The 27,806-nt window shown below is 39.6% G+C and overlaps 1 protein-coding gene across 2 annotated transcripts in view; it reads left to right on the forward strand.

The window, feature by feature from the left end:
* Positions 1-302: 302 nt before the first annotated feature.
* Positions 303-27,806, forward strand: part of LOC149167915 (uncharacterized) — a 32,906-nt gene continuing 5,402 nt past the window's right edge. The window contains exons 1-8 of one of the 2 annotated variants that reach the window (XM_089433240.1): positions 303-453; positions 1,208-2,596; positions 3,454-3,519; positions 3,659-3,803; positions 3,907-4,125; positions 4,215-4,437; positions 4,524-4,722; positions 4,903-5,024. In XM_089433240.1, coding sequence (XP_089289366.1) covers positions 1,443-2,596; positions 3,454-3,519; positions 3,659-3,803; positions 3,907-4,125; positions 4,215-4,437; positions 4,524-4,722; positions 4,903-5,020 — 2,124 coding nt within the window. In that variant the 5' untranslated portion in view covers positions 303-453; positions 1,208-1,442 and the 3' untranslated portion in view covers positions 5,021-5,024. Of the gene's footprint in view, positions 454-1,207; positions 2,597-3,453; positions 3,520-3,658; positions 3,804-3,906; positions 4,126-4,214; positions 4,438-4,523; positions 4,723-4,902; positions 5,170-27,806 lie in introns of those variants that run through there. The other variant, XM_089433239.1, reaches the window with a different exon arrangement.

A 27,806-nucleotide genomic window follows, 5' to 3' on the forward strand; every position in this document is an offset into this window, starting at 1 on the left:
GTGAGCAAGTATCAATGGCCAGAGGTATTTTTTTTTGGGCATCAAGTTTTTTACATTCTTTACGATTTCTTTAAGTTTTTAATTCTGTAATAAAGAATCATTATTTAGCTAACATTTGAAATATTTTGAAATTTTGATAGATATAAAAAAAAAAACTTATTATTTAATTTAGTGTCAGATCAATAATATATATATATTTTTTTATTTTTTAATAGACATCTTTTCAAATGATTTTAGTTTTAATACACATAATATGAAAGCGCAAATCAGTTATTCGGTAAAAATGATCCATATTATATTTTGTTGTTGAGAATTTCGTTCCGCAAGCGTGATGGCCAAGTCGTGTGCTTAATGGATTAATGCATCCGTTAAATCCTCGACAACTCCATTGCGTGAGACCAATGTAACATTGATTTTGATACAAGGTCTATCATAACTCTCGCTGTTACACAGGTACCATTTCGAATCTCGACAGAGAACATGGCTTTTTTCTAGATGATAATTCTCTCTTCTATGTTAAATGAAAGCTTAAGGCTCTTAACGTGAGCTTTGGATTAGGATTGAAATCTTTCCACAAACTCTGGAATTTCTTATTTATTGGTTTTACATTTACTAAGATCTTTGCTGATAACGTATCCTGTTGTAAAGGACATTGAAATGCCTACCTGGATTCCTTATATGAATTAATAACAGTGAGTTATTCTTTAAATTCAGTCAGATTTGTTTTTGTTTCAGTAGACTAGAAATATTAAAAATTAGTAATCAATGATAAAAAGTATCTCGATGACATTCAATGCATCTCTTGAGGGGCTATCTGTGCAGATAAAATTGGGTTTAGTTGGCGACGCAGCCCCCTCTAAAATGGCCATTTGGTTGGTTTTTTAGTGTTCGTGAATCTCGGTTTTCTTTGGTCTGGTGTCTTTCTTTGGCCTTCCGAGAGGTCTCCGAAATAGCCATTTAGTTGGCTTTTTAGTGTTTTGTGAAGCTTTGTTTTCTTTGGTCTGGTGTTTAATTGTGGCTTTTCTAAGAGTGCGAGTTCATGTTGAAACAATTTGGTAGTTATGTCAAATGATTATGACAATAAATTTGAAAATTTGGAGGGTGAGGGTTCTGTTGGACACAAATTTTACATGATACTCCATTTGCAGTTTCAATAGCCTCGTGAATTTCATTACTGATTGATCGAGTATCACTTGTCTTTCCCCAGTTTTCAACGGAGCCGACATTCGATCTCGGGGCGATGTAGATTGTACATATGGGGCATGAATATTAAAGACATTTGAAAATTTTGGAAATATAGAGAGCAGTCGCCTCCTCAACAAACAGTTTTCCGGGACAGATTTGTATCAGTCTGCTTCGTTGTAGAGGGAGCAGATTGAAGAGTTTTTAAGTATTTTTGCTAGGCTAGGCAAATTGAGGCAGATTTTTGTGTCTGAGAGGAGATGGCGACTAAAGAGGCAGACCCATCATTAGGGTTTTTGACAAAGAAGGAAACTGAGGTTAAGCTGGCTCGGCCCACTAGGGTGAAAAATAAAACCCCTGCACCCATTCAGATAACCGCGGAACAAATCTTGAGGGAGGCCCGGGAACGGCAGGAGGCTGAAATCCGACCTCCGAAGCAGAAGATCACTGACGAGAGCGAGCTCGCGGATTACCGGCTCCGAAAGAGGAAGGAATTCGAAGACCTGATCAGGAGAGTGAGATGGAACACGAGCGTGTGGGTGAAATACGCTCAGTGGGAGGAGAGTCAGAAGGACTTCGCCCGTGCGAGGTCGGTGTGGGAAAGGGCCCTGGAAGTCGATTACCGAAACCCTACTCTGTGGCTTCGCTATGCCGAGGTGGAGATGAAGCACCGCTTCGTAAACCATGCCAGGAACGTCTGGGACCGGGCTGTATCGCTGCTGCCCCGCATCGATCAGCTCTGGTATAAGTACATCCACATGGAGGAGATGCTCGGCAATGTGGCCGGTGCCCGCCAGGTATTCGAGCGGTGGATGAATTGGGAGCCCGATCACCATGGCTGGGCAGCATACATCAAGTTTGAGCTCAGGTATAATGAACTGGACAGAGCCAGGGCCATCTATGAGAGGTATGTGCAATGCCACCCTACTGTCAAGTCTTGGATTCGCTATGCCAAGTTTGAGATGAAGAATGGGGAGGTTGCCAAGGCCCGGCGGTGTTATGAGAGGGCAGTCGAGCAGCTCGGGGAGGATGGGCAGACGGAAGAGCTCTTTGTTGCCTTTGCCGAGTTCGAGGAGCGCTGTAAAGAGATGGAAAGAGCAAGGTGTATCTATAAGTATGCTCTCGACCATATACCCAAAGGCCAGGCAGAAGATCTTTACAGAAAATTTGTTATGTTTGAGAAACAGTATGGCGACAGAGAAGGTATTGAAGATGTTATTGTGGGCAAAAGGAGGTTTCAGTATGAGGAGGAGGTTAAGAAGAACCCGCTTAATTATGATGCTTGGTTTGATTATGTGCGTCTCGAGGAAAGTGTCGGCAACAAGGATAGGATCAGAGAGATTTATGAGAGAGCTATAGCAAATGTACCACCTGCAGAGGAGAAACGCTACTGGCAACGGTATATCTACTTATGGTAAGATGTTTATTCCCAACTAGTTTTCTAGTTCTTTATTTGTTTATTTTATTTGATTCAATTAATTTGTTTTTAAAAAAATAATTAAATCCTTGGGTGTAAATTTTCTCTCTTTCCCTGTCATTCCTACATGTCTCAAAGGGCCACACTGCCAGAATTACCATGGACTTTCTTCTGTTCTCACCAGACTGGCAAACCAACTTCCTGTTGGCATCTAGTTGTCTAGTTAGTCTCCATGGTAGATGGCTTAGTATTCCATCAACTAGACTAGTGTACTAAGTTCCGGTTGCCATCTAGTTGTGTAATTTGTTTCCGTGGTCGATTGGTTAGCACTCCATTTGGCATTAACTAGACTAGTGTACCAACTCCCGGTTGGCATCTAGCGGTGTAGTTTCTTTCCATGGTCGACGGATAGATACACTTGATCAACCAGACAAGTAAGCCAACTTCCTATTGACATCTAGTTGTCTAGTTCGTTTCCATGAAGGGTGAATAATCAAATGGGTTGCATCAAAGGCCATGGAATAGGCCTGTTTGAGTGGAAGTTTCCACATTTTCCACTGCTGGTTGGTTGAGCTGAGAGGTTCATTCTACAGCCCAGTATGATGTGTAACCCCGTCTGTCATCAAAGTTGAAATTTTACTTATGTCAGTTCATAAAAAAAATTAATAAACCATACAAAATATTTAAATAATGTCAGTTCATAAAAAAATATTGCACACGAAGATATTGGATCCCTCTCGGCTAATGTTAGATCCGTAATTAAGATGGATCTATGCTGGTTGTATACAAAAGATCTGATAGAATATAAGCCAAAGTCTGGTATTTGAAATTAACTGTCATTTTCATTTATGTAGGATAAATTATGCGTTATATGAGGAACTTGAAGCTGAAGACATAGATCGCACAAGGGATGTATACAGGTAGTATTTCTTGAAATAAGATCGTTGCTCTTCCTCTGTATTCTTAATACTGATTGTCAATCACGCCTATCTATGCATAGGGTTGTTTACTTAGCAAAAATGCTGAAATATTTTAGAATTATGGTTTAATTTAATACAGGGAATGCTTGAAGCTCATTCCTCATAAAAAGCTTTCGTTTGCAAAGATTTGGTTGTTAGCTGCACAATTTGAGATACGCCAAAAAAACCTCAAGGCTGCACGACAAATCTTGGGCAATGCTATTGGAATGGCACCAAAAGACAAGGTAAATTTCTGGATGAATTATCAATAAATTTTTAGTGTCTTACCTTTTAGGGGGTTGTTTTAAAGTCTAAAAGTAAAAAAATGCTTCTGCCTGATTCCAACAGATATTTAAAACATACATTGAGATAGAGCTGCAACTTGGAAATCTCAACCGTTGCAGAATTCTGTATCAGAAATATTTAGAGTGGGCACCTGCCAACTGCTATGCTTGGACTAAGTTCGCTGAACTGGAAAGGTCTTTAGGTGAGACTGAACGTGGAAGATCAATTTTTGAATTAGCAATAGCTCAACCTGTCCTTGACATGCCAGAGCTCTTATGGAAGGTTTGTGACAGAACAGCTGAATTATACTCATGTTATTGGTTCTTTTTTCTATTCATCCCTGACTCTGGTTTCAATTGATTGATTTACAGGCCTATATAGAATTTGAACTATCAGAGGGTGAATATGAAAGAACAAGACAGCTGTATGAAAGACTACTAGATCGTACAAAACATTTGAAAGTTTGGATCAGCTATGCAAAGTTTGAAGCTTCCGTCACTCTTGAGGAAGAATCCAGGTCTGCTGAAGAGGACCAACATCCAGATCCAGAAATTCTTGAGGAACAGGATCGGCAACGTGTCCTTCGCACTCGTGGTTTGTAACTGATGTCAGATATTTTTATTTCCTAGGTTTGGTTTGCTTGTTTCACATAATATACTTATGTTTGGATCATGATGCAGGCATTTTTGAAAGGGCATTTGATTATATGAGAACATCTATTCCAGAACAGAAAGAAGAAAGATTTATGCTCTTGGAAGAATGGCTTAATATGGAGAGTAGTTTTGGCAGTTTGGGTGATGTAAGTTTGGTTCAGAAAAAAATGCCCAAAAAATTGAAACGAAAGAGAGCAATAATGTCAGAGGATGGAACACCTGCTGGGTATGTCATTCTTCTTCACTGGCTTATTTTTTATGTTTATTATTTTAGACAAATATATTCCAATATTGTATATGTTCCATGTTTAAATATGAAACCAATAATAAAAATGTTATGGAGGTTCAGAAACAATAAATATGTGTATATCCTGCTAAAATATGTAAAATCTGTCCTGATTTTCAGGTATGAAGAGTACTATGACTATATATTTCCTGAGGAGTCAGCAATGGCTCCTAACCTTAAAATATTGGAGGCTGCTTATAAATGGAAGAAGCAGAAACTTGATACTGACGACGATTAAACTTGTCAGTTGTTTTTTAACTTCTGATTCTTCTGTACTTCTGAGTCTGCTTGTAACATAGACGGTACCATTTTACACGATCTAAGGCTATTGGTTTTCCATCCTTTGTACAATAGTTTTACTATAATCATCATGTTATTGGCCTTGCACATCTCTTGCTCTTCTTGGCATTAGCTTCATTTATTCCTTTGAATCTTTAGTTCAGATAACAATTATGTTTCTTGCCTTGAGTTTTGGAATGAAGTGAATATGGATGTCTTTGTTGAAAAGTCCTTAGAATTAAGAACATTCTACAATCTATTAGACAAAACAGTAGCTTCTATCTATTCAAATGTTAAAATTGTTGTAAGACATAATTATCTCTTGAAGTTTAGATGTGTAAGTTCAAAATGCTTGAATGTCAAAGGATATTTGTTTTAGTTATAAAAGTCAGAATTCTGAAAATAAAATATATGCTAATCCTCTGAATTTCCAGTTACAATATGTGCAATCTTATTGAATAGCGACAAAATCTAGTCCTATTGTTATGTATGTTCTCCGTGTCTTGTTGAGTGCTTTCAGAAAGAAAAGAAAATGAACGTACGTCGTATAGTTTACAGAAATGTACTAAGGTTTTCTTCAAATCTTGTATGGGTGGTTCCTAAGGCACTTGTTTGTAAATGGTTTGGGAAAAGATAAAAGGATGTACACTAATTTAAAACATAGATTGGCTGCTTGCTATAAACTCTGAAACTTTGGCAGTCTTTGACACTAGAGAGGACTGCTTTGACCACTGAAATAATCATGCCATAGTTGATGATCTGTTCAAAGCATTTGGATTTACAGAAACACACTAAGAGCCATTTGAATGTACATAGACATGGAGGTGATCTAGCACCTTTTGGATGAAACATTGCTCCCTTTGGATGGAATGTTTCGCTTTGGAGCCCCTATACATGACTTTGGAATAAGCCTTCCACCTATTGGAGACCACATGTGCCACACATGTGAATTTTTCATGAATTTATGGAGGATGACTTGGCACATGAGCATTGTTTCTTCACTTTGGGAGCATCTTTGGGGGTATTTTGACATCCACTCTTCTATCATGGATGTTTTATGTATTATGCCTGATCTTTGGGGCTTATAAAGAGATAATGGTTGTTTGATATTTTCATTTTAATGAGAAGAGAATCTCTCATATAAATAAGAGAAGCACTTCTCATTTGGATTCATTGCTAGAACTCGCGGAGAAGAATTACTTGCCCAATGCCTACATTTACTTCTTTTCTTCTACATTTGCTATGGATGAATAATTAGGTTGACTTCTTGAGGAGATGTTTTTTGAATTGCTTTACAACATTCATGGATGCTCATGATTAGAGTTTTGAAGAATGAAACAATTTCTTGAGTAAGTGGGCCCACTTGATCTTATGCATTATTATAAGTGTAATTGTATTGCTCTAGTGTTGGTGGTGCATTCTCTTCATATTTTCTTTAGTGTTGGAGAATGTAACTAGGTTCAGTCTTCATAAAGACCTTTGTAAAACATGACATGGTATGTTTTATATATTGAAAAGAAGAAAAATAATTTTATTTATTTATCAAAGTGTGGGTTTCATGCTCAAGTCTAGGTCGAAGCATGTTCTTCATGCTTCTAGGGTCTTCTAGGTCAATAAACGATTTTTGTCATGTATTATAGTCTCATTTGGACTCATTGTAACAAAAGAAAATAATTATTTTTGAGTCAAGAAAGCAAAATTATCCTCCAAGACCAAGTCGACCTAAAGAGGCTTATCTGACTTGTCCAAAAGGCTATAAATAAGGACTTCGACTCATTTGGATCACTCACTAAAGCAAGTTCGAACTGTAATAGTGAAGAAGGAAGAGTGAGAAAGACAAGAAGAAGAGGAAGAGGTTGAAGAAGAAAGATCTCTTGAGAAAGCTCTCTTTTAAGTCCACACATGCGAAGCTCTCTAGGGTTTTTGGACAAGTTACATGGGCTGAAATTGCAGGCCGAAATTATAGACCTTGTTGCAAGGTTGAAATTGCAGGCCGAAATTGTAGACCTTGTTGCAAGGCTGAAATTGCAGACCTTGTTGTAGGGCCGAAACTTTGAGGTGAAGCTGCTTTGATCTTCGTTGACTTTGATCTTCTTATTGGGTTGGCTTGGTGTTTGGGAAGAATTGTGGCTTTGGTCTTGGGTCTTGGAAGTCTCAATTTGAACATATTCTATAAGAAGAGAAGTATTCTTTTTGGGTTTTCCCCTTGGAGGGGTTTTGCACTAACTTGGAGCCTATATCTTGTGTACTTAGTCTCTTTGATCTTCATTTTTTTGGTAATTGATTGATGAACAAGAAATAAAAGTAATAAAGGGCCAACTAATAATCATAAGTAATTATCAAGTAAGGAAAGTCTAACATAACATACAAGATTCTTGATTTTCCAACATGGTATCAGAGCTAAGGTGTAAGGAGACTGAAGATCGCATCTTTGTTGGCACTCTCTTCTCAATGGCAAGGATTGTGAAGAAGGGTTTCAAGTTTCTTGGGAACCTCCTAGTTAGGGCATCTGACACCTAGGAAACACCTCCTCTTGGCTGCTAACATACTCCACTAATCAGTCCTCTCCTCGGACGCATCCTCTAGCATCCAATCATCAAACAAGATGACATTTGCAACTCCCTGTTGCCGCCACCTTGCCTTGGGATCTTTGCACCTGCAAGTTTGGTTAGGGCACCCTTAACAACCCTCAACCCTTGATCAAACTCTGTGGTAACCTTCTCCAATTGGGCTACTCCTCTTGTTGTCCATTCAAGGCATCATAACACAGTGGTAGAGCTTGAGGAAACCTCCTCACAACTCCCTACAACATATCTAACTCCAGCAACACAAATTTCCCCTAAACTCATGGAAGAAGGGTTTGTTTAGGCCGCGACCTTCCTGAGATGATTGCGGCTAGGATAGGAGGCCTCTCCTAGGCCTCTCGGCCCAATCAAATCCTCCTCCTTAACGCCGCTGCAACTACCATGATCTGCGGCCCAAACAACATACAAAACACCACTGAAATATGCACAAATAGTTGCATTACTCACCTTTGTGGTAGCGACACCAAGTCTACAAGAAGAACGCTCCCAAAACTAGTGACAAGACACACCAAACAGGGCTTCCAAGCCTCCCTGGCCTGCAACATCACCCACAAAAGATTTTTGTGTGCCAATGTCTCCACAACCCTCAAGCCTAGGGTTTGGATTACCTTCCAAGCCTCCTCTGACGACACTAGCCCATTTGGTGCCCATCACTCTAGCATACCCTGTAGAATGAACCATGCAATCTCGGTAGTGCCTTGCCTCATCACATCTGAACCTGAAGATCCCAAACCTCCACAGTGTTTCTCCCTCTGAGGCTAGACTATCTACGAGCCTACATGATCTCCTCTAGCTCAGTCCTACAAGCACTCATCCTCTTGGATCAAATACCACTCATGCAAACCCTCGAATCTTGTATATGCAACATCACGATTTGATGAAGGCTTTAGCTTGCCAATCTGCTGTCCATCACACAAAGCAATCTCGATCAAACCAATCTCGTTCATGCCAAAACAATCTTCAAGCTGTCCCAACGATCCATGGCAAATCAACGAAAGTCCATGATCACCAATCTGCCATACAACAAACTGTTGTTCACTAGGCTTTCTACCAATCGACCAGAAATCCCAACCAATCTCGCTGGCAAGCCAGTCAAGACCACACCTCCATGTCTTCAGTTGAACCCTTTGCTCCATGATATAGACACCCACAACTCCCTCAGAGCTGCTTCACTGTGCACACTCTGATTCACTGTCCTTTCAAAGTAGCTCAGAGACGCTTTGATACCATGTTGTTTTTCTCGATGCTGGTGTCTAAGATATAATCTTAAATCACTGATGCTACCAAACCAACTATCACAACGATTTTACTTTGCACAACGGAATATAAACAACAATAAATCTACTAGTGTACAAAATATAGACAACTTTTTACAAATTTTCAACCCAACTTTGTTATATTAATCAAACTAAATAATACAACAGTCTAGGGCTCTAGTATCAGGGATAATGGCCCTCAAATATCCACTAGTACAAGAATACAAAACTGGGGCTTGGTTTTAGTCCATTGACAACCAATCTACCCTCAACAAGATACTCTGACCATCTGGCTGATGTAACATGCAATCACAACTCCTCTCGGTTGTACCTTCAGCTCCCAATATACAACACTGCCTCTATCAGTGATCCAAGTCCATCTAGCCACTAAATGCCAACTATCTAATCTGCTTACTTGTTGTGCCTTAGTCCATCAAGGGCACAACACATTGAGACTCCTGTCGAGTTGTTCACAACTCCGTTTGTGAACAACTCTCATCTACCCACTGCTGCTGCTCAACTTCTCAAGGACTTCAGTCCACTATAGTCTTCTTGCATTGCTGCAATGAAGAGTAACATAGGGCATGGAGGGTTGCCACCTATCACTGCATGATGCCCATCTCTCACAATGAACACGGGCTAGGAGGACCGCCCATATTCTGCTGTAGATGTCCTTCTCTGCACGACAAATCTAGTGCTGCTCAAAATGTTCCTGGCTTATTAGACCCTTGAGCTCTTTAATTGCCACTCTAGAAAATACTTTTGTCCATCAAAGTGCTGCACACCGGGCTCCAACTTGGGCACTATCACGTTGCCTTCCAAAAAACCATAAATGCCCAATCCACTGTCCACACTTGGTCCACTCTCATGTTGCCCTCCAATAGACCACGATTGACCAATCCTTGCTGTAGCATCTACTCCTAGTTATGGCATCCAACACCTAGGAAACCCCTCCTCTTGGCTGCTCATAGACTCCACTAATCAATCCTCTCCTTGGACACTCATCCTTTAGCATCCAATCATCAAACAAGATGACATCTGCAACTCCTTGCTGTTGCCACCTTGCCTTGGGATCTGTGCACCTGCAAGTCTAGTTAGGGCACCCTTAACAACCCTCAACCCTTGCTCAAACTCTGTGGTAACCTTCTCCAACTGGGCTCCTCCTCTTGTTGTCCATTCAAGGCATCATAACACAGTGGTAGAGCTTGAGGAAACCTCCTTACAACACCCTACAACTTACCTATAACTCCAGCGACACAAATTTTCCCTAAAGTCATGGAAGAAGGGTTTGTTTTGGTTGTGATCTTCCTGAGACGATTGCGGTTGGGATAGGAGGTCTCTCCTAGGCATCTCAGCGCAATCAAATTCCCCTCCTTAACGCTGCTGCAACTACCATGATTTGCAGCCTAAACAACATACAAAACATCACTGCAATATGCACAAATAGTCCCAATACTCACCTCTGTGACAACGACTCCAAGTCTGCAAGAAGAACGCACCCAAAACTAGTGACAAGGCACACCAAACAGGCCTCCCAAGCCTCCTCAAGCCTACGACATCCTCCACAAGGTAAGTCACACCAAATTACAAAGATAACCTTCCAGAGCTTGTGTTCTTGCCCTTGCGTCCTTGTTGCCCTAACTTGCTGTCCAAATTAGAGCTCTTTCTTTGATGTGGATACTCTTTGGATGTGAGGAATGAGGCCTCTCCTCACTTCTTTATATAAATTTCTCTAGGGTGACGTCCAACTTATCAAGAAGGGCTCTTTGAACTAAGGCCGACTTGATCTTATGACATATTCACCCACACAATTATTCAAAAATTCATATCTCCATTTCTACATGTCGGATTGTGATGATTTTCGTGCCCTTCGATTGCTCTTGGAGTGCTCTATCATTTCCATCGCTCACATGTCAAATTCTCATCATGGTTTTGGTCGCAACATCGATGGGTACAAAACCCTAAGCTTGGGTTTCAAGCCCACAAAAGACTTTTGTGTGCCAATGCCTCCACAACCCTCAAGCCAAACCCTAGGGTTTGGAGAACCTCCGACGAGACTAGCACATCTAGTGTCCATCATTATAGCATACCCTGTAGAATGAACCCTACAATCTCGGTAGTGCCTTGCCTCATCACATTTGAACCTGAAGATCCCAAACCTCCATAGTGTTGCTCCCTCTGAGGCTAGGCTTCCTATGAGCCTACATGATCTCCACTAGCTCAGCCCTGCAAGCACAATCCGATGAAGACTCTAGCCTGCCAATTTGCAGTCCATCACATGAAGCAATCTTGATCAAACCAATCTCGTTCATGCCAAAACAATGCTCGAGCTGTCCCAATGATCCATGGCAAATCAATAAAAGTCCATGATCACCAATCTGCCCTACAACAAACTGTTGTTCACCAGGCTTTCCATCAATCCACCAGAAATCCTAACCAATCTCGCTAGCAAGCCAGTCAAGACCACACCTCCATGCCTTCATTTGAACCCTTTGCTCGATGATCTAGACAACCACAACTCCCTCTAAGCTGCTTCACTGTGCACACTCTGATTCACTGTCCTTTCAAAGTAGCTCAGAGACGCTTTGATACCATGTTGTTTTTCCCAATACTAGTGTCTAGGATAGAATCTTAAATCACTGATGCTACCAAACCAAGTATCACAACAAGTTTACTTTGCACAATAGAATATAAACAACAGTAAATCTACTAGTGCACAAAATATAGACAACTTTTTACAAATTTTCAACCCAACTTTGTTTAATAAGTCAAACTAAATAATACAATAGTCTAGGGTTCCTGTACCAGGGACAACGACTGATGTAGCATGCAATCCCAAGCCTGCTAGTATTCTTCGTTATATTAGTCCACTAGTACAAGAATACAAAACTGGGGCTTGGTGTTAGTCCTTCGACAACCAATCTACCCTCAACAAGATACTCTGACCATCTGACTGATGTAGCATGCAATCCCAAGCCTCCTCAGGCCTGTGACATCCTCCACAGGGTAACTCGCACCAAATTACAGAGATAACCTTCTAGAACTTGTGCTCTTGCCCTTGTGTCCCTAATTCGCTGTCCAAATCAGAGCTCTTTCTTTGATGTGGATACTCTTTGGATGTGAGGAATGAGGCCTCTCCTCACTCCTTTATATAGCTTTCTCTAGGGTGACGTCTAACCTATCAAGAAGGGCTCCTTGAACTAAGGTCGACTTGATCTTATGACATATTTACCCACACAATTATTCAAAAATTCATATCTCCATTTCTACATGTCAGATTTTGATGATTTTCGTTTCCTCCAGTTGCTCTCGGAGTGCTCTATTATCTCCATCGCCCACATGCCAAATTTTCATCAGGGTTTTGGCCCCAACATCGATGGGTACGAAACCCCTAGCTTGGGTTTCAAGCCCACAAAAGAATTTTGTGTACCAACGCCTCCACAACCCTCAAGCCTAGGGTTTGGAGTACCGCCCAAGCTAGAAATCTCACCATACTTCACTTTTATTTCTCAAAATAAATAAGGGATCCCTTATAGGCAAATTGGCCATAGAGAAATTCAAATTTTTTACAGCAAATGAAACATGGAAAACTCGGCTCCCTGAAATTTGATTTGCACTTTCGATTTTCACTCGTGCGACCTTCCAAAATTTGACCTATTCTTTCACGTGTTGCATCACCCTTCCTTAGCCTCACACACACGACTTGTGCGTTAAGCCTCTAGCACGTGTGACCTTGTGCACTCCTTGGCTCGTGTGACCTCCTTGGAAATGATCTTGCTCACACTTGTGACTCTTTGAAATTTGGTGTTCAGTCACTCTTATGGCCTTGGCCTCCACTAAGTTTCCTTTTCCAGAATTTTCATCCACAAACTTTCCTTCTCTTCAGCCTTAAGTCTCTCACTCCTTACTTGAGAAAATCTCTCTCTCAAATTTGCAAATGAATTGCAATTGTGTTGTATCTTCTAACTTCTCTTAGGTCGTCTTTATAATTCTTCATTGAGCTAGATCTCAAACCATAATCTCCAAAGTGAATCTTAACCCACTTGAGATCGACGTATAATATCCCAAATGAGATATTTGACTAATTTTGTAGAAATCTAACTCAACCAAAATTTCTCCATAAAATCACCATTCAATTAACAAAAGATTTCCATGTAAAATAGAACAAATAGAGTGCATGCAATTCAATAACATGATAAACATAAATAATCTCAACTTTTATTATAATAGAAACTAGGGTTTACATGTCGATACAATAAAATAGCTGAGATGGAAAACTGGTCTCAAGGATCTGTGCCAATGCTGTGATGGCCCTCCAAAATTGAACTGAAATGTCACTATTGAGTTCTCCTGTGAATTCTGGATGGATTCACCAAGGGGAGATGGGTACTCACCCAATCTCACTGAATCACCCGAGGGATTCAGTCCTAGGGCTACAAATGAAGTAGAGAACCGGGTTCTCAACCTCTCATACAAGAAGAAATATCAAGTCCAAGATGTGTTGTAATGGCCTCCTCCTCCTCTTTTTATAGATTTGATGGACCCCTCTAGAACCTCCTATATTATTATTATTTTAATCATTGAGCACTTTTCCCTCTTTTTGTTTCAATTAAAATATTCTTTTTAATGTGGGAAAAGGGTAAATTGGTCAACATGCCTTCTCAGGTCACTGAAAATCACTTCTAACTATTCCATGGCGTAGATATTCTCGTTCTGGTTCCAACGAGTTAGTACACTAAGGTGTTCTCTCAAGTATTCCTCCCGGAATGCCACCTTAAGCGTAATTAATTGAGTTAGGCCCAATAATAACCCTACTGTTTGAAAGTTGTTAGAATGCAATAGAACGAAAGACAAGCTGTGTAGATGATGGACTACGCCAAGCGAATGCCATCAGATCCCATAGAAGCTCCTCAAAACCCCATGAAACATCTCCAACCCTGAAAGTCCATCCTAACCGTGTTATGAGGAACACCAGAAAATGGAACACCACAAATCCTCACGCCCCAAGATTGCTTGTCCTCAAGTAATCCAAACATGTGGACCAATTTCGTGGCCCAATGCAACTGAGAACCAATGCTCGGATCCCATACGAACCATTGGATGATGCAATGCCTCTGTGTCAACCCACCATGAACGGACCCCTAAATGCTCGGATCCCAAGTTCAGTCTCTGACTGAACCTGTCATCGACAAATCCTCCTGGATCCCAATGCCACCAAGAACAAGCATCGATTCTTTGTGGCTCCTGCTCTGCTATAGCTCTGGCTATGAATGCTGCTTTATTATCCGCGTACTAACTCATTACCTGTCTTCAATCCATCCTATGGCATAGGCCGAGGTCAACCCCACTTTGTTGATGTTGGGCTAGTGCTACTGGAATACCGATGAACTATTTGTCAACATCCCACCGCCCACTAAAACTTTTAGTAACCCTCTCATCTAAGGTTCTTGGCTGTATTGTGCCCCTTACTAAGAATGATACTCCATCAAATAGGATACCAACTCATGGTCTCCCGCCAGTCTAAGGCATGGACACCGGTGTAAGGAACAAGTCTGCTATGCTGATGTTGGTCCATGCTCAACTCATGTTGCTCTATCTAGTCAATCGACAATATCCATTGAGAGAACCCTGCCTCTCTCCCTACAATGGGTACGAGTGGCCAAACTGTGTTGCATGCCTTGTCTATGTACTCCTGGAGACGGTTGCTGCTTGGAAAGACTGTAGCTCCGCTGGCTGCCACTGCACCTATCTGCATCTCATCAGTGGGTAGGCCCAAAGATGGGTGCACCACCATCTCCAGAAGATCCTCTCTCATATGTCCGGAAGCTCCATGCTCCTCTAGTCTACTAACCTCTTGCAAAATAGACTCTAGCACCCCCTGACAACAAGTGTTTGCTAGAACTACAACCCTGCTGGTTTTTTGCACATCTATATATGTGCTTACCATACTGGATCGCCATTGATAACTTACCTCCTTGGTCTCCTCTTTGCATGGGAATAATCTGCTGCTCATCAAACCGATCCACTAGATAGTTATGCATACCACTGCTGCTGCCATCATCCCCACATGTCTGCTGATGCTTTTCAGAAGAATCCCCATCTGAATGGTCGGAATGAGTTTCCCCCTCATCTCTCCATCTATCATCCTTCTCTGTGTCACTCAAGCATGAGTGGTTAAGTCCCAAAGGTTCCTTGCAGATGAGGCAAAGACCCTTTCTCCTTAACTAGTTCCTGTTGCATGCCCCCGCAATTCTCAGTTGCTCCTCCCTGGTCAACTGCCTCCTGAGCATATTTATGTTCTTCTCAACCAACCTTTCGGCTATCTCATATGGAGCGGGTGAGACCAATTGTTCTCTCCAAACGGACAACAATCGAGATTGCAACTCCCGACAAATGGCATCACGACCTCTCATACATGATGACAAGATGGAATGCATGTGTGTTTTGACTAAGTCAGGATGATGTCTCCTATTGTTGAAAAACATTGGAACATTTGCAGGATCAAGTCATCACACTGTAGATCAAACATGACTTTGTAAGTCCTAGTCATGGCCATAATTTCCAAAACCTGAAGCTTCTTCCCAAATGTAGGACCCATTGAGTTATCCAAGTCTCGTAATGTTTCTACCATCAGCTTGAAGACTCTTCATAACATCATCATTGTAAGGAGCTATAGGGGTGGTTAGCATCATGATGCTACTAAGACAAGAGGAAACTAGAAGTGTGATCCCTTCACAAGGGTACTCCAAAAACTTGGGTTGTATTAAAGCTAGCATGGTGGGTTTCAAAGCCCACATCAACTTTTTCCCCACTAACTGATCTATCTTGGAAAGGAGTGCATCAGTTTGAAAAGAGCTTTCACTGTGACCCTCATGTGTTTCAAATCTGTCCCAAGTTTAAAGATTTTGTGTCCCAACTCATGCTTTTTTTGTGATTGCTCTTGCTGTAGCAAAGTGAGTATCTCCTTGGAAAGAGTTCTGTTGATTGTCACTGCTAGTTTATTAGGGGAGTTTATGAATGTTTTATCCACGTTTGAGCTCAATGAAGTCAAGTACATCAAGCTGATTTATACAAGACAGGAGTGTATAATAATGACCAACTGACTCAATACGACACCAATAATCAAGACTCAAGACTCAACATCATACATGAAACTCTAATGACAATGTATACAGAAAAGACTCTTGTGACATAAGCTTTGTTATGCATATATGAGTGCTAGCTGCTATGCTAACAACTGACAACCTCGCACTCAAAACACTTCACGGATTTAGCCACTGTTCAAGAAACCAATATGAGCTCACTGTAGCAGCAATACAAAATATATGCACTCATGTACTCTCAATGAGACCACCACAAGATTTGCCCAAAAATTCACACCAGAAATAAAATCCTACTTATGAATGATAAATATTGCTACTCATGTAAGATATTTATATTTCAGAGTGAGAACCTGATTGGTTGCCTTACTCTCAGTATTAGCAACCTTCTCAACAATTCTGTCCTATAAAAGCCCAGAACGATATCACTCGAATTCGTGGGAAGAATAGTCCAACAACTAAAATAAGGGAATTTGCTAATGGTGTGACAACTCCTTCGCCTTTGTTCCTCTCGTCCAATGTCCAATGCAACGTGCACCATTACACCAACAATTTGTTATACTCAGAATGCTGCAATTTAAAACTGCTCGCATAGGATGAAGATGGCTTTATTGGCGTTCAACAAAGGAAGTCTCACAACCCTTCTGTAACTCATATCTCTCTTGAGGAAGACTCACGTTCTTCTCCATCCACAACAACTCCAAAAAATTGGTTCTCTGTGAAACATATTAGTCAGAACACATAGGTCTCTCTGAAAGTAGAGTCTGCTACAACTTGAAAAATTGCGTCCCCAACTGAACTATCGACACATTAAATCTTCAATTTGGTCTTTAGAAGTTACAACACCTCCATGTGTAGATCATAGTTTTAAAAACCGTTTTAAAAAACCGGTTACCGGTCTAACCGGCCGGTTAGCAAGCTCGCCGGTCTAAACCGGCCAAAAAACCCGGTTTGAATGCCCATTTCTCCATTTTTTTGCCCTAACCGGTGAAAACCTGGCCGGTTTAGGACAAAACCGACCGATTTGTATCAAACCGGCCGGTTTCGTCCTAAACCGGCCAGTTTTAGGCACGCCCACCGTACAGTTAAAAAAGCATATTTTTTACTGTGTTTTAGGAGTTTTGGGGGGAAACTAAGGGTGTTTCAACCCTAACAATGTTGGCAATTAATGGTAATGTTAAATTCTTAAAGTAAAAGTGACATTTCCTTTAATTTTCATTTTCATCCTTTTACTTAAATTTTTAACATTACCATGAAATGACTCAGGATGTTTGAGAGTGGTTTCGACCTCATTGGATTTCATATGGAGAAACTAGAATTTTAGATTTCACTCAAAATTCAGCAGACTTAATGGTTTTCAGGATTTCATGGTTTGGGGGTAAACAATAAATGCAATCGGAGCTCCAAATGATGAGCAAAACTCTTAATCTAGATCCCATTGTGTTGGACGATATTGATCCAACAGCAGAATGGGTGGAGGAGACTGAAGAACCTGTGTTTGAGGCTGATTTTGATATCGACATGACTTTAGCGGGGGATGACGCAAGTTATGTGGTGGCATCAGAACTAGGATTAGTAGCGGCATCAAGGAAAGGCAAAGAACCAATGGGAGGCACTAGTCATGCAGGTCGAAAAACTCGTGCTTCCATTAGGTCCACTTTTATTGTCATTGGTGGCATTGATACTGAGGTTGCAGATCAAGCTAAAGCATCCTCAGATTTTGAACAGATGATGTCTATGTAGCTCCTGATGATGATCCTGTGTCTAGTAGTGGTGATGAACTTGATGATTGATCACGTGTACACTGTAGACTTGTAGTAGGCCAATGGCCTCATAGCTTGCAGCATTGTTTTTGGACTTTATAGGCCATTTAGAGCCTCATTTCTTATGTATTTTGCTATTTTGTCGATGATATGTATTGCACTCGGTGCCATTTTGATATATTCACCTTTACATGGTATATAAATGAGCAAAATTTGCATATTTTGTCTCCATTGGCTTGGAATCATGGTTTTACATCTTAAAAATAATTTTGTTTCATTAAAAATTAATTATTTAATGTATTTTTTTAAAACCGGTTCGTTTAGACCAAACCAGTCCCGGTTAGACCGGTTCCGGTCGGTAAACCGGTTCATTAAGTGGACCGGTCCAGTCACCGGTTCCGGTTTTAAAAACTATGGTGTAGATCATTCTTGGGTATTGGTGAACTCGACAGTTATAATATGAATTTCGGTTTGATTAAAAGGGAAATCTTCAGACATCGAACCCTCCCTTGCAATGCAACTCGGCACTGGGATATCTCATCTGGCAACACGATCTCAGACTCAACTTGGTCACTGGCGACTTCCATCAGTTTGCAATTCGATTTTGTCACTGGCAGCTATCACCATTTTGCAATTAGATTTGGTCACTGACAACTCTGAAATTGCTTGCAGTTGCCGCGAATAATTGTGTCCTTGCAAGTTTTGGTTTGGAGCTTCAATTTTCAGAGCTTGTGGGATTCCTTCTCGACCTCTGGTTACAATAACTAGTCCTTCTCAATTAATTTGCAAAACCATTATTCGAGCACATGAAAAATTCCGAGAGGCTTACCTATGCTTTCACGACCCTTCTTAAAACTTTGATAAATATTTCACGGCCCCACAAGATGTAATTTTTTTTGAAAATTTGATTTCTCTCTACTTTATAAGATATAGGTCCACTCCTCTTCATAAGTTTATTTAATAACTCCACCACTTTGTCAATTCGACTCTTATAACCTTTACGACCCCCATCAATTTTAAGACGACCCTTTCAAAATAATAAACTTTGGCCCCCTTTATATGATTTAATCTCTCAAAATATAATGGCCCTTTTTTCAAATCTTTTTTTAGGAGTAATTATTGTAAAATATAATTTGCTCAACAATTTGTGGAGTTTTTAATATTCAGGGGACAAAATTTGTGCTCAGAAAATTTAACCTTTCAATCTGGGTTAGTTTTTAGAAAAACTTCCTTTCTTCCTCTGAAATTGATCTGCAATGAAACCCTTAGGCTTGTAGGAAGAGCCAACTTTGATACCACTGTAATATCCCAAACAGGATATTTGACTAATTTTGCAGAAATCTAACTCAACCATTTTTTTTTCTCCATAAAATCACCATTCAATTAAAAGATTGCCATGTAAAATAGAACAAATAGAGTGCATGCAATTCAATAACATTTTAAGCAGAAATAATATCAACTTTTATTATAATAGAAACTGGGAATTGTTGTAAAATATAATTTGCTCAACAATTTGTGGAGTTTTTAATATTCAGGGGACAAAATTTGTGCTCAGAAAATTTAACCTTTCAATCAAGGTTAGTTTTTAGAAAAACTTCCTTTCTTCCTCTGAAATTGATCTGCAATGAAACCCTTAGGCTTGTAGGAAGAGCCAACTTTGATACCACTATAATATCCCAAACAGGATATTTGACTAATTTTGCAGAAATCTAACTCAACCATTTTTTTTCCTCCATAAAATCACCATTCAATTAACAAAAGATTGCCATGTAAAATAGAACAAATAGAGTGCATGCAATTCAATAACATTTTAAGCAGAAATAATATCAACTTTTATTATAATAGAAATTGGGGTTTACATGTTGATACAATAAAATAGCTAAGATGGAAAACTGACCTCAAGGATCTGCTCCAATGTTGTGATGGACCTCCAAAACTGAATTGAAATGTCACTGCTAAGCTCTCCTGTGAATTCTGGATGAATTCACCAAGGGGAGATGGGTACTCGCCTAATCTCACTGAATCACTCGAGGGTTTCCGTTCTGGGGCTACAAATGAAGTAGAGAACCGGGTTCTCAACCTCTCATACAAGAAGAAATGTCAAGTCCAAGATGTCCTGTAATGGCCTCCTCCTCCTCCTCTTTTTATAGATTTGATGGACCCCTCTAGAACCTCCTATATTATTATTATTTTAATCAATTAAAATATTCCTTTTAATGTGGGAAAATGGTAAATTAGCCACCATGCCTTCTCAGGTCATTGAAAATCACTTCTAACTATTCCTCCAAAACTGAATTGAAATGTCACTGCTGAGCTCTCCTGTGAATTCTGGATGAATTTACCAAGGGGAGATGGGTACTCGCCTAATCTCACTGAATCACTCGAGGGTTTCCGTTCTGGGGCTACAAATGAAGTAGAGAACCGGGTTCTCAACCTGTCATACAAGAAGAAATTTCAAGTCCAAGATGTCCTGTAATGGCCTCCTCCTCCTCCTCTTTTTATAGATTTGATGGACCCCTCTAGAACCTCCTATATTATTATTATTTTAATCAATTAAAATATTCCTTTTAATGTGGGAAAATGGTAAATTAGCCACCATGCCTTCTCAGGTCATTGAAAATCACTTCTAACTATTCCATCGTGTAGATCTTCTCATTCTGGTTCCAACAAGCTATTACACTAAGGTGTTCTGTCAATTATTCCTTTCGGAATGCCACCTTAAACGTAATTAATTGAGTAAGGCCCAATAATAACCCTGGTTTTCGAAAGTTGTCGGAATGAAACGGAACAAAAGACAAGCTATGCAAATGATGGAATACACCAAGCGAATGCCATCAGATCCCATATAAGCACCTCAAAACCCCATGAAACATCTCCAAAATCCCTTGGGCCTGCTGATGAAGTAAACCTGCATCTGTGACATGTCTGCCTCCAACCTCGAAAGTCCATCCTAACCATGCTATGAAGAACAACAGAAAAAGGAACATCACACGACGGTTGAGGTTAGATCTAGATTACTAAAGTGAATAATTCACTTAGAAAAATTTAGCCCAATAGCTAACATTAATCAATTTAATTAATTAATGTGCTTTTCCTAAGTCAGATTTACGAAAAAGATGATAATAGATACTCACTCAACATGAGCAAGTTTCTAGGAAGGTCTTGGACTACTCCTGCATGCTTGACAATTAGCCTATGCATAAATGCTTGTTTGCTGCTACAATCAACAAAATGCTCTTTGGATCTTGAGGATCTCCACTAGTGATTAGATTACTTGTTATGTACCTATTCACTCCTTTTAACTTTACTATCTTCTTCTCTTTATATGCCTTTATCTCTATCTTCTTCTATATTTACCATTAAGGCCACATTATTCGTCCCACATCCACTATATTCTTCTTCTTTCTTCTTCCACTATCACATCATATGTATTAAGGGGTTATGTTGATATATGTGAACACATTGGTGGTTACCCGCTTGAAATGGCGTTGGAAGTTACATAATATCTTTATCATTTAACTCATTACTTGTCATATATTGATATTGGATGTGTTGTTGCACAGAATGTCTAGGCACCACGACAACAACTCAGATCCGGGGTTGTCACCTTGATCCCCAATCTTTCCGTTTAAGCTGTCTCCCTATAGCAGGCTAAGGGGGGTAGGTCCTATGGAAAATGGAATGAAGGAGAACTAGTTGGGAACCAACTAGTTTGGGAGACGTAGTGAAGCAACCAAGTACTTGATTAAGATTTAGTAAGACATATAGGATTTGATTACATTTAAACAACTGATACCAGTGCTTTATGGAGTCAACGATTTTGCTAGGGAAATTAAGACCAAGTAATCGATTAGCAACCGCTGCTTAGATGAATGACTATCTTATATGAAACGCAGAGCCTAAAACTAATGTGAGATGCAAGAATCTTGGTTAATTTTAGTTAAATGCCTATCTGAATTTGAATCTTTCGATCCTTTCTATGTTGAGCCTGATTTCGTAATAATTTGTGGAGAGAAGATAAAGTGAAGCACACTACCTCTCTTGAAAATCTAATATACCCGGTGCCTCCGGCGCTGCAGAGAGCTGTGGCTTTGACCACTGCAAGGTCACTGTTTTAAGTACTACTAAAAGCAGGCTTCTCAAACAAAGATGGATGGATACCTATCTCTCTATCGACCAAGCTTATGCTTGGAAGTAAATTTTATTTATGCAAAGCTAGCTTATATGCAAATGCACGAGATAATAAGATGAAGTTAGACTCAAGGATTAAAAACACTTGTGTCGCAAAAGCCCTTAATCACCAAAATGAAATGTTCACTTTACTGGATGAAGACTTACAAATAAACCCTTGAAGATATCACAATTAAACCACAAGCTTATTTCAAATCTTTTTGATACAATTATAGCTCAAAGAGAACAAAAACTTCTTTACAATTTAACATCAATGTCAACAGATGCTCAAAAAATACTTAGCTTAGGAAACAAAGATATGCAATTTATTACAATTCCACGACAAAGTACTTTGATAATTACTCGAAATATTGGCAAAATGTCTAACATGCAATGAACATCAAATAATTCAAGCAATTAATATGACGATCAATTTCAATAGATGCAAAATATTCTAGCAATTAAATTTCTAGAGATCTAAATACTTTGAAAAACCATGAAATTTAAATGCTAAACAATTCACAATCCTAGAATTAAAATGATTTGTGCTTAGTGGCCCAAACCTAGGAAAATTTGTTGCTTTCCCATAGTCAATCTTTAGATACAATCTCTGTTTAAAAAAAACGGCTGGCTCGGAACCGACGCGGCCGAGTTGGTTCGAGCCAGGCCTAAAATATATGACTCGGCCAAGGATTCGGTTCGGCCGACTCGATTGAGCCTGCTCTAACTCAGTTGAGTTAGTGACATCAACCCATATGAAACCCGAAACAATGATTTAAAAAAAAAAATTGGGGACTCCAAATCGGTTTATTTTTGCCTATTTGGTCTTTGGGGTCCATTCCCCTTTCCTAAACCCTATTTAACCCACTTAACCCCTCTCATTATCTCACAACCATCCCATGCATTTGAGTGAGAATTTCAGTGAGAGTTTGTGAGGAGTTGTTGAGTTTGTTTTTGGAGCAGCAGTGAGGAGTCTTGGGCAAGCATTGTAGTTGGACCAAGGAGCTTCTTGGACAGTTATTTGGAGCAGCATTGAGGAGTTGGTTTCTTGGAGCAAGCTTGAGGAGGCAGTTTGTGCCTGAAGGTATTTTTTTTCACTTGTAAAAATCTGTTTTTGCTTATTAATTTTATGTGCAAATTTAGAAATCCTAAAGAGTGTTTTTGTGTGAAAGAAATGAACATTGAATCAATGTTTTTTGTTTTGTTTTCATTTTTAGATTGTTTTCTTTCATTTCCAAGTCAAAAAATGGCACCTAGAGAAAGATGCTGCTTGGGCATATGTTGAAATGGTTGATAGTCAAATGCATTGCAAATTTTGCCATAGGAAAATTAAGGAAAGCCCTGGGGGCATTAATAGGCTGAAACAACACTTGGCGGGGATTAGAGGCCAAATTACTCCATGTACCTCACCAAAAATTGGGGAGATTAGGAAGGATTTGTTAGCCAGCTTTGAGAAGTTTAAAGAAGATAAGGCTAGGCAAAAAGAGTTAGAGGCTGAAATTGGGAGGAAGAGGAATATACAAAAAATGCTGGCTACCAACCCCCATTTTGATTTTGAGGGTTCTTCCTCTATCCCTTGTACTAATGCATCCAACCCCTTCCAATATGGTCCTCCTTCTTTTGAGTCTATTCAAGAAAAGGGAAACGGTAAAATGAAAAAGGGTGATATGAATATCAAAAGTTATTTCACTCCCTCCTCTCCATCAGATGCACATGGTCCTCAACCTAGTAAAAGTCATTTGCAGCCCACTTTAGATGACCATTGGAAGAAAGAATTGAGGGAGACTGCGTGTGATTACATAGCTAGATGGTGGTATGATGCTGATATCCCCTTCAATGCTTCCCGTTCACCATATTATGAGCCTATGTTTGATGCCATACATGTTGCTGGAAAAGGCTTCAAAGGCCCTACCATGCGTGAGCTAAGGCGATATCGTTTGCAGAAAGAAATTGCCTCCATTAATGAGTATTTGAAAGATTTCAAGGACTCATGGGCAAGAACAGGATGTACCATCATGTCAGATGGATGGACTGATCAAAGAAACTGTACCATCATAAACTTTCTTATCTTCTGCCCACAGGGAACCATGTTTCTAAAATCAGTTGATGCATCTGATAAGGTAAAAGATGGACGATTGTTGTTTCAGCTATTGGATGAGGTTGTTGAGGAGGTGGGGGTGGTTAATGTTGTTCAAATCATCACAGATAATGCCTCTAACTATGTTCTTGCTGGTAAACTCTTAGAGGAAAAGAACAGAACTATCTTTTGGACCCCAAGTGCTGCACATTGCATAGACCTCATGCTTGAGGATATTGGCAAATTAGATTGGGTCAAAAACACTGTAGATCATGCCAAAAGCATAACAAAATTTATCTACAATCATTCATGGATTTTGAGCCTGATGAGGAAACACACAGGGGGCAGGGATATTATTAGGCCTGCCATCACTAGATTTGGTACTCATTTTTTGACATTGCAATCTATGCTTTCACAACATAGAAACTTGCAAAAGATTTTTTCTAGTGAAGAATGGAATCAAAGCAAGTGGTCTCACAAACTGGAAGGAAAAGAATTGGAAAAGAAAGTTAATGAATAAATATTTTGGAGAAAGGCAGCAGAGATTGTGAAGCTTGCTGAGCCACTGGTTAAGGTGTTGCGGTTGGTGGATGGGGAAAGAGCTTCATTTATGATGCTACAGATCAAGCAAAGGAGCAAATAAAGAGGGCATACAAGGATAAAGTGGCTAAGTATGGGCCCATTTGGGCAATCATTGATGAAAGATGGAACAATCAACTCCATCGCCCTATACATGCAGCTGGGTATTTTTTGAACCCACGGTATCATTATAAAGCTAAAGCAACAGGAGCTTTGAAGGGGGAGGTTAGAGATGGATTGATTGATTGACTGCATTGATTGCATGATCCCATTGGAGTGTGATCAACTGGAGATACACCGACAGGCCACAACCTTCAGCAGTGCCTCAGGTACCTTTGGGAAGAACCTAGCAAAGATTGCAAGGGAAGTAGATGAGCCAGGTAAACAAAGATTTCAATTTTCAAATTCTTAATACTTATTTCGTTAAATCGTTTATAATTTGAAAGTTGGATATAATTTGTAATTTTGTTGAGCTAACTCATTACACTCCTATGTTTTTTGCAGCACAATGGTGGGAGGCTTTTGGTAGCCATTGTCCTGAATTGCAGAGGTTTGCAATTCGTATTTTGAGTCAAACTTGCAGTGCTACTAGGTGTGAGCGCAATTGGTCTGTCTTTGAGAGGATTCACACAAAGAAGAGAAACCATTTGGATCAAAAACGGTTAAATGATCTAGTCTATGTCCAATACAACCTCCGGCTCAGACGCAACCAATTGCTGAACAAAAGACCTGATTCAAATCCCATTGTGTTGGACGACATTGATCCAACATCAGATTGGGTAGTGGAGAGTCATCCAGCAGAGTTTGATTCTGATGAGGATCTTGATTTGGATTTACAGGTGGGGGCAACACTCAAACATAATGTTCAGTTGAATGCAGACCCTGATCCACTTGTACCAGCCTCAGGGCCAGCCCCAAGTCCTCCAGTTGTAGGCTCTTCTTTTGTGGAGCCACGACAGAAGCGAATATCTCGTCTATCTCAGCTTGCAGCTGCTACACAGCTTGCTAGTGCTACCACTTCTACAGTTGCAGTTGGAGATGATGATGAGGAGGAGCTATGGGGCCCCTGTTTGACTCTGATGATGATCCAGAGATTGATCCACGTGATCTCGGCTCCTCTGGCAGTAGCCAGTTGTACTGGACGACTGGTCACAGTTTACTTTTGTTGTAGAGGCCATTTCTAGCCTCCTTGGTTATGTGTTTTTGTTTTGATCTCTATATCATGATCATGTATGTATTGGATAGTGCACTGGGTGCCATTTTGATATAATGGATATATTCATGAGCCTACTTTGATCATATGTTGTCTTCTACCTTTATTCTAATGATATGTGTTTGGAAACATGAATGAAAATCTTTAAAATTATGTTTTTTTATAAAAAAATAAATATTTAATGTATTTTTTACAACGACTGAGTCATTGGAATCGAGTTGATACAGAGTCGGAGTCGAATCTCAGTCGAGTCGGTGTCGGAGTCGGAGTTTTAGAACATTGGATACAATTAAAAATTTAAGTGTGTTTCACTATGGAGAAGTTAAAATGTGTAATACCACAAAAGTTTTCTTTTAGATTTTACCCTTAACACAAAAAGACACCAAGAAGGAACTATGGATTAACAATTTAATTATTCCTTAGGAAAAATTCTTTGATGTGCTAAGTTTTATGAAACAAGTTGATGTGGCCAATGATCGATTAAGATTTTTTTTTTTTAATGTGACCAAAACAAATCAAAAGGATTTAATAACTTTTAAATCTTATAATGTGAAAACTTATCTTTTGATTTAATTTATAGTCACATAAAATAAAAATGAAATTTTTATTATATTTTCTTTTAGGGTTTGGTTTTATTTTTTTGTTTGCGAAAAAAAATCAAAATAGAAAAAAAGAAAAACCAATTAAAATGAAATTTGAAACTATAAAAAAAATCAAAGTCAAAAATTGATTTTTATTTTTATGTTTTAGACTTTTAAATCAAAACAAATTAAAAAAAGGAAACTCATAAAAAAAGAAGAAATCGAACTAAAACGAAGCCTAACCTAAATGAAGAGAAGACAAAACAAAACAAAGCAAATCGATTTTTTTGAGTTTGCAGGTATGGCGGCAGAGGAGGAAAAAAAAGAGACGGCAAGGGAGCTGACGAGAGAGACGTTGCAAGGGGATGGAGCTGTAGTTCTCGACGCGGAGGAGGAATGAGCTTGATGAAGGATGCTAGTTAGGGTTTGCAGGAGAATGGAGCCGCGACGCAGGTTGAAGGGAATGCCGAGAAGGTCTTTTCTTGCAGGTTGACGACGTATGGAGATGTGGGGATTCAAGCAGCAAGGGATCACGTAGCGGAAAAGGAAATCTGTGGGAGGAGAAGGAGCGAGCAACGGGCAAGGGTTTCGAGAATGCAGGAGCAAGGATGCAGAGGAGAAGAGAGCCGACGGAGGAGAAAGAAAAAGGCTGTGGGTTAGGGAGCTCGAGGAAATGAGGGATAAGGGAGAACGATTGAAAGAGTAATGAAAGGAGGAAGGGCTAATGAAGGATGTTAAAGGGACGTGGATCAATTTGCAGGGAGCAAATAAAAACACAGACAGAGAAATGAATAAACCCAAAAAGTTTTTGGCAAAAACACAGGGAGAAAGAATAATTTTATTTTATTTTATTTTCCCAGAAAGGAGAAAACACGACAACAGAAGAGAGAGGCTTGACACGACAACAGATACGAGACAAATGGATTTGAAACTCTTGTAGAAAAACCCCAGATCTAAACTTTGGAATCCTTACACTGAAAATAATTTGGAATAATGCCCTTGCAAATGATTTTCAGGCCAGATTTTACCCTCCAGGGCCTAGATCTGGCTTCAAATAAAAAACTCTCTTTCAGATCTGCGCCCTTTACCTGCAAAAACAAAAACAAAAAACAAAAAACAACCCATAACCCAGATATACAAAAATAAATAAAACACCAGAAACCTAAGTCAGAAAACCAAAAAAATTACATATCTATGAACAAAAATGGTAGATCTATCAGATCTGAGGAGTATGAGCCCAACTCCGCTTCCAGATCTGATAATATAAGGCTCTCAACAGCTAGATCTATTAATTTTCCACACTAAAAATTAAGTTTTTTAAATTTTAAAGGAGGGGCTAACTCGAAACCCTTCGTGTATCACCAATAAAATTTTATGATAAGCTCAGAGCTAATTTGTTGGGCTCTTCAGAAAACGCGGAG

Source organism: Pinus tabuliformis, chromosome 5_1 (genome assembly GCF_031772625.1).
Source record: "Pinus tabuliformis cultivar Carrire ecotype Pingquan chromosome 5_1, CPIR1, whole genome shotgun sequence".
Taxonomy (NCBI): domain Eukaryota; kingdom Viridiplantae; phylum Streptophyta; class Pinopsida; order Pinales; family Pinaceae; genus Pinus; species Pinus tabuliformis.